This window comes from Glandiceps talaboti, chromosome 22, assembly GCF_964340395.1.
Source record: "Glandiceps talaboti chromosome 22, keGlaTala1.1, whole genome shotgun sequence".
NCBI lineage: Eukaryota > Metazoa > Hemichordata > Enteropneusta > Spengelidae > Glandiceps > Glandiceps talaboti.
Window position 1 is genome coordinate 12,367,822 of NC_135570.1, and position 8,043 is coordinate 12,375,864.

Here is an 8,043-nt window from a genome sequence, read left to right on the forward strand (position 1 = left end):
ATGTTGACAGGATGTCTATGTGGGAAGGCAATAAGTTGTACACCTACTGTAAATTTAAAAAAAACTGTACAATGTAAATTCAGAATTGAAGAGCACTTGTGTAATGTTTAATAATATAGTTACCATAGGCAAGACACTTACTTGCAAACTTGCAAGTAGTGATCATAGTTTCGTGATTGAAAATTGGAGGCATACTTGACCCAGTATAGCAATAGTAGACATACTATGCATAACATGATATAATACAGTTGAAGAGGCATTGCACTTTATTGTGGACTGTCATTTTGATACACAAAATAGACAATTTTTTCCTTTCACTGTCTACTTTGAACACTGAATTTTAAACCATAGACCACAATTCACTCCTCTACCATTACGAGTAGTAATTCCACTTTAACTCTGCTTGGAACATAATAACTCTGAAACACTTCATCTCAGAAACACTTAGCTCACGATAACTGCTGAATTAATTGTAAGCAATGTATATTTTTTGTATGAGGGTTATAACTAATTTTGTTGTCCCGCGTTGTTTTCACAACCATGGCAGACCCCGCTCTCTATGTGGAGGTTCTTAAACTCTGAAAGTATGTCAAAATAGGGAAGCTCGATTCAACAAGGTCAGACTGTTGACTCAAGTATGAAACAGGTCGTACCGAAAATGTCACACAGATGCCAGGGTGATTATCTCCTTCTTACAAGTACTCAGTCATAGGTTGACAGAAGTCAGATTTTCAAACTATCCTTTTAATACTTTAGGGAGCTAGGGGTTACTTCAAAAAGACAAAGCTACATGGGGAAGGGTGGGTGGATGGGTGGGTGTGGGTGTTACTCAAAACTGAGGAGTGAAAGTGTGGCTACTCAATACTTTGCAAACATACCGAGGTATAGAACTCACTTATATACATATGATAGAACTCTACACCCACTCCTGGTCACAACAATTTCTCGCAATATTGTATACTTTATTTACATATATATATATATATATATATATATATATATATATATATATATATATATATATATATATATATATATATATATATATATATATATATATATATATATCGGAGGCAGGTGACAGCCATGAATATGCATGTGTGTCTGCCTTAACATCTCTTTCTGTAATGTATATACACACACATGGCATTTGGAGAACATTAGCAAAAATTTGAATAGGATAGCATGTACGTAATTGAGGTCGAAGGGTCACATGTCCATGAGAACACTTAATTGTGGATTCATCATGTGACTTGATGGCTTGATTTAGATATGTCTTATCGTGTATTCGACCAATTACGTTCTATACAGGGAATGCCATTCGAAACCTGTTGAACACAGCTATGATCGTAGACGAGAAAAAGGACCACGAAATTAAAAATCAAAATTTCGGTAATAGGATAGCAAATAACGTAGTAGCGCTAATCCTTCGACTCTAGGTAGGGTGCTGTAAATTATGTGTATAGTCTGGCATTTATATCTCTAAATGGCCTCCTATACTTGCCTTATTTATACATGTCCTTATTTTAAAAAAAGGTTCTCAGCGAAGTGGGAGGACACCCCCTCCCCACCAGCAGTTATCAAGGTGATGATGTCTCTCCCTCAAATTCTGTTGGCTCATTTTCATACAGTATAGCTAAATATGAGATTTCTCCTTGCAAAGCCCACATCAAAATGTAAAGAACTCTGTTATTGACTCTGAAGTTGATTGCCACTGCTACTCTAATGCAATCAGTTATGTTAAGTTCAAGTTCGTTCAATTTTTATGAGGATAGGTGGGTTGGGGTTACCTGTACTGTATATATACAGCTGATAAACTGTATCAAGTAATACAGTAATCCATAAAGGCCAACAGCTTTTCCTACTTGTCGGTCCTTAATTTCATTTTCCTTAATTTCGCACACTGCATGAAAATGTAGTCAAAGGTCAAAAAACCTTTTAAAAGTTCGTGATTTAAAGGACGGAATTTAAGATGTTTGTTGTCATATTGGCATCCTGCCCATTTCAAGTGGACCCTATTCCACCTGAGATACGTACCTGTCATTCTTTTTATTGGTAGCACGTGTACTCTTTCTGGGGTAATGCCATCGAGGGGTCCGTTATTTTACATCTGTCCTTTTCTGTATGTATGTTTCTCTCCATACCTCTTGGGATGTATGTATGTATGTATGTATGTATGTATGTATGTATGTATGTATGTATGTAGAAAAAAGAAATGCATATGGAACTTGTGTATGTGCGCGCGCATACATGCATTGTATGTATTTATTTATTAAGCAAATATATATTATACACACAGACACAGACACAGACAGACAGGCAGACAGACACAGACACAGACACACGCAGACAAACACACACAGACACACATACATACATACATATATATATATATATATATATATATATATATATATATATATATATATATATATATATATATATATATATATATATATATATATATATATATATATATATATATATATATATATATATATCAATATATGACCACCTCCCAGTCTCTTTAATCGTAAAAGTATTTTGAACTAATGGAAATTGTAGGTAATTTGTAATACTAGTAAGGTTATCGGGTTAGTGACACAATTCGTTATCACGGTTAGGTCATTTTGCATAATGAGTTGGCGTTGATACAGATATCGCCAGGGCACGGTACTACTCAAGAATCAACAACTAACAAGAACTGACATAAATCAACCGACTTTAGAGAGTGTTGGCATCGTCACGTGACTTAGAGAGGGGCGGGCATACAACAGTGGTAGGTCCACTTAGAGAGAGTATATATAAGGCTCGTGGCAAATCTATCACCCTCATAACAGAGTTAGAACCACGATCAGACGGTATAGAGTTAACACACGTGCACGTCCGAAGGATACGTTTAACAACTATGGCAGACGCAGAAAAGAAACCACCGTATAAGAAAACGTATTACATAAGACCAGGCCTTCTGATGCCATGTATCATGAACAAGCAGAAAATATTAGAAAGGCTTCCAAAGTTTGAAGTCAGACCAGATGATGTGTTCCTGCTCACCTATCCAAAAGCAGGTAAGTTAATTGCAATGCAGTATCATTTCATTATAATGTTGTTGTTGTCGATTTTTTTTTTTTTTTGAAAGAAACGAAATGCAATGATCTCAAGCCAAGAGAATCGAATGCATCGAAGTGAATATCTCACGCGTGAGTAGTATAGAAAATGACTATTCGCGTGAATGTATAAACAGCTGAAGTACATTTTTTCACTTTTAAAAAAAACCCCCACATTTTTAAATACATTGTTTTACGTTGTTTGACTACCCTGTTTCATGAATGCTCAGAACGCTACACAGTGAATAAAATTATTCATACATATGTAGGACTTACAAGAAGGGAAATGTCCCATGGGGTTTTGTATGTATCTTCCAGTCTTGCTACTAAAAGTCACTGGTCACAATGTCAATGGATAGAACAGCAAGTTGAGATAGACATATCCTAACAGCTACATGTCGATGAGAAATTCTTATGCAAGGCACCAAAGCTTACTTCGAAGATACGGCGAAACTGGCTGGCAGCATGTGTTCACAGTATTATGATAAACAGACTGACAAAATTGAACGAAAACGAAAAAAACCAACTGCAAGTTGTGGGCTACCAGCCACTGACTACTGCACGACCGAATGGGAGTCTACAATAAATGCAACTATTTCCTTATGAATAATGGTGTTTGGAATGTTAAAATTGAATGGCAACTTACGTCATCAGCAATTATTGCTGAACTTTGGCAGACTTCCAAAGCGATGCTGGTTACTACATATGATGGTCTAGCGACAGAAAGCATGGTACAACATTATTTTTTGTTTGTGGGATTAGAAGGGGGGGGGGGGCAGTTTTCCCGGCAAGTCCAAATTTAATCTTTCCAATATCTTTGTTTAGGAACCAATTGGGTCTGCCATATCCTAAATGCAATTATTCATGCGGATAACATTGAGACTGTTGACCTGATGCCGCAATGTGAAAGGATTCCAATGTTAGAACTGGGGCCTTCAGATCATCCAGAACTCGCAGCAGAAGGTATCACAGATGTCCATGATTTGGCAGCAGCTCATGACAGAGCGAGATCTCCTAGATTCATACCAAGCCATCTCTTACCAGAATATGTGCCCCCGCAACTTTTCTCGAAACAAGCAAAAGTAAGTATATATAAACGTTAAGGCAGAATATGCCTCGGTAGCCAGTTTGCCAGGAATCGAAATTATTCAAATTTCTTCGTATGAAAGCTTGTTCCTGGCCCTTTGAAATAAATAAAAGAAATTGTTTAGAAATATGCCTTCAAGAATTCGACAATATTTTATTTTCTCATAGAGTTAACACAATATTTTGCAGCCATTTAATACTTATGGCTTAATTATGATACAATTTTGACCTCTATTTCAAAGATTTTCATGGTGATCATTTTTTTCTCTGGGTTAAAGATTTCATGTCTAAATTAACAGCAAAAGTATAACAATTTCATTTCCGTCTTAGTGAGTGACGTTATACGCGTTAACAGACGATCACTTCGGTAATTTTGTTTTTGGAGCTCAACGCAATGGTCTTATTTTTGAAGTTATGAAAAGAGATGAATGGTCAAATTTATAATGTTGTGATGACTTTATTTTCACTTGCTTAATTATAATACAGGCAATACATGTGGAGCGGAACCCAAAAGACTGTGGTGTATCTCTTCTTGGCTGGCACAATTCCTGCCGATTTCTAGAACCAACTGATTGGGATACAATTTTCGAACACTACTTAGAGGGAAACAGTAAGTATTTGAGATTCTTTTAGCCCTGACTAAGAAGGGAAGCGTTTCTGGTCAGGACATTTTATCTACAGTGGTGCGACGATGCGATGTAGGGATTGTTATTATAGCTTCAAGTTGTGTTACCTGCATGAGCTGAAATATATGAAACATTTATTTTATAAATTATAACATAACAAATGAAGTTAACATGCACTTTCTGTTTTCATGTAAAAAAGAACGAGGCTGTAGGCTTGGTCGCATTATGGTGATATTTTTTTAGTAAAAATCGGACAATTGTAGGGCTTTGGATATTTTATTCATTTCCCCTAGCCGGGATAAATATAAAATGTGAAGGCGATCGACAGTACGGATACGGCAGCCATGATGGATGCAGACGACAGCGATCAAAAATGTGTATACCATTCGGACCGCTTAGAATCGCGCTAATTATGCATACATTACTATTTTAAACGTGTTAGCTTGATGTCTTGACCAATCAGATCTCTCAATTTGCACCATCAATATACTGGTATAATATAATCTTAGATACTCAATATTACGGGGGGGGGGGTATTTTTCAGTTCACCTCAGATTACGTTTAACTGCAACGCTACATATTCTATAGTCCCTTGCCTTTAATCATCCTCAGGTTAGTTTTGTAAAAGTCTAACAGTCTGCATAACACACTGTCGTTTTCCTCCCTGCAGCTGTATATGGTTCGTATTGGGAATACATGATAAAGTGGTACAAGTACAAGAACGAACCTTGGATGTTGTGGTTAAGATTTGAAGATATGAAGAAGGTATGTACAGCAAAATTAATAGGCAACAAATGTCTTTTACCTTTCAGTTTGACTGTGTTTGGCTAGGAGCAGATATAAATAAATATAAGTGAATACAAGAGAAAATGAGTGTGTGTATATATATATGTATACCAACTCTGTCCCATACCAGATTTTATTACTCGATATTTTTTTCCTTTACGTTTCTAGAATCCTAGAGAAAGCATTGCACAAATAGCAAAGCATATTGGTAAAGATCTGACAGATAAGCAGCTTGATGACATAGTAAGTTACACTGACTTCAAGCCAATGAAGCAGAGATCAAAGACTGAAGTAGGAAGAAATTTCTACTTGCGACCAGAAGGTGAATGGCAGAGACGAGGTAAGCAAACTATGAAGTATATTCCTTCCTTGTAAAGACCATGTACAATTTATACAGTGTAAAGCCGTTGGATATCAACTAAATAATCATTTTCATTGAAGAATGGATTTTTAAGTCTCATTGTAGATCACGCAAGATATGCAAATATGCCTAGCAACAACGGTTGTCAAACATGTGATCGTGGTCAAGCTTTCGCCGTGGCCATGCCTGATGATATTGAGAACAATATGGGGTTGCTAGATTGCTTGCCCACCCTCACAACGATAGTCATTAATGTATCTATATCATACATGAGAAATTGTCTCTAGTCAAATCGAACGCTAGATAAACAATTATACACAACGCATGTACACTACCTTTTAAATATTGCCCACTATTATTTTTGTACATGATTCCTGAACTCTGACCTTTCATTTCCATTGATACTGCCGATCCTTGCACAAAATTTTAATATGACATTACATTTAAATAACGTTTGATATGTTTTTATATGAGAGTTTTAAATATGTTGGAACGTAAAAAAATGTAGATTGTTTCGTAGATTTAAAAAAAGAAGAAATGCTGTCAATTTAGCAGTAATTTGAGTCGATACAGATTGGAACAAAAAAAATGTTACTGCCACGTTTTTTTAATTTTTATAACTACCAAGTTTCATATTTATATCTTCAAATTTCAAATTCGCTAATTCCTTTTTAGAACAGCAAAAGTTGCTAGACGTGCATGAGTCAATATTTTTTTACTTTTTAGGAATAATATAAGCTAGATATATGAAACACAAGCGGCCACTTACCACCATTGTAAGGTCGTAATACACCTATAGTTTTAGTAATCTGGTGACCACATGATGTGTTGAAACGAAACCCGGAACTGATATTGTCGTTGTACTAATTTGCATAACTAGGTGTGGCCGGCGACTGGAGAAATTGGTTCACCCTTGCACAGAATGAAAGATTTGATAAAGTCTATGCAGAGAAGATGAAGGGATACGAAGAATATATGTACAAATTCTGAACAAAGAAGAAAGAGAGATAAGAATTTTTGAGCATTTAAGCTATGCATGAAAACTTCAAACTATTCGAGCTAAATCTCCCTGTATTTCAAGCCATGTGTACTTTACACATGCATGAAATACAAGGAGATTTAGTATTTCAAGCATGTGTAAAGTATTTGGGAACGGGTCGGATTTTTCCCAGCAACTTAATTCCTCTAAGAAAACGAAGAGGGCATATATACGAGTCTTCAATAACTTTGCACATGTGAGAAGTATTGGGAAATGATTTCTAAAAAAAAAAAATTCGAAAAAAGTAAATATTCAAAACATTACTTCATTTGGTGTTATGTTTAGTAATTTTGACGTGGGTGGTAAAAGGTACAAAGCAATACAGAGTAAGACACGTATCCGTTTTATAAAGAGAAGTTACATGAACTTCGAAGTACCTGATCGAAGGGAAAATATATTTCAGTGAAGACAGAAAATTAAATAAAACAGTATCAATTTTATTAGATAAATTCACTATTCACCAAATTACTAGTTAATCTTTTGGCGACTTGGTGACCTTTCTAAGCAGTTCGGTTTTGTAACGTATTTTTTTTTGCGAATAAAATACGCTCACAATTATATGCAAAAGTTGTACTGAATGTTATCTTACGGTGTATAACATAGTTTAGTATTGGCACTAAGAAGTAACACACTTACTTAATTCAGACACAAAACCACAGGTCTGGATGACATGGTAAATACAATTCAACCAGAAAAATACACTTTGAGTTCAACATGGTTGTATTGACCACTATCCGAATCAATTCTTACCCACCCCAAAGGAAAGCTTTGTTTTAGGTTTCAACATGAAACAATAACCCTTTTCTCAAATTCGAGGGCAGTGAAAAGAGAACAAGTAAAGCCGTGTCAGTTATCCCAGGGCAAAATTTATCTAAGCTGTGAAGACTTCCATATCTCAGCAGCAGAACATATTAGAATGCCAGGCTGCACACCATCGATGTTTTTCACACGATCCTAGACACGCATTTGTATTAGGAATGGCTCTTATCTCGTAAAATATCTCGACCCACCGACCATACCCTATAGTATACACAATAG

At 35.8% G+C, this 8,043-nt stretch overlaps 1 protein-coding gene across 1 annotated transcript; it reads left to right on the forward strand.

Annotated features, from left to right (window-relative positions):
• Positions 1-2,703: 2,703 nt before the first annotated feature.
• On the forward strand, positions 2,704-7,514 carry LOC144452240 (sulfotransferase 1A3-like). Its single transcript, XM_078143292.1, has 6 exons — positions 2,704-3,068; positions 3,933-4,189; positions 4,680-4,803; positions 5,490-5,584; positions 5,774-5,945; positions 6,847-7,514. Exons 1-6 carry the CDS (start codon positions 2,909-2,911, stop codon positions 6,954-6,956), a joined length of 918 nt encoding a protein of 305 aa, XP_077999418.1. The 5' UTR covers positions 2,704-2,908; the 3' UTR covers positions 6,957-7,514.
• Positions 7,515-8,043: the final 529 nt, after the last annotated feature.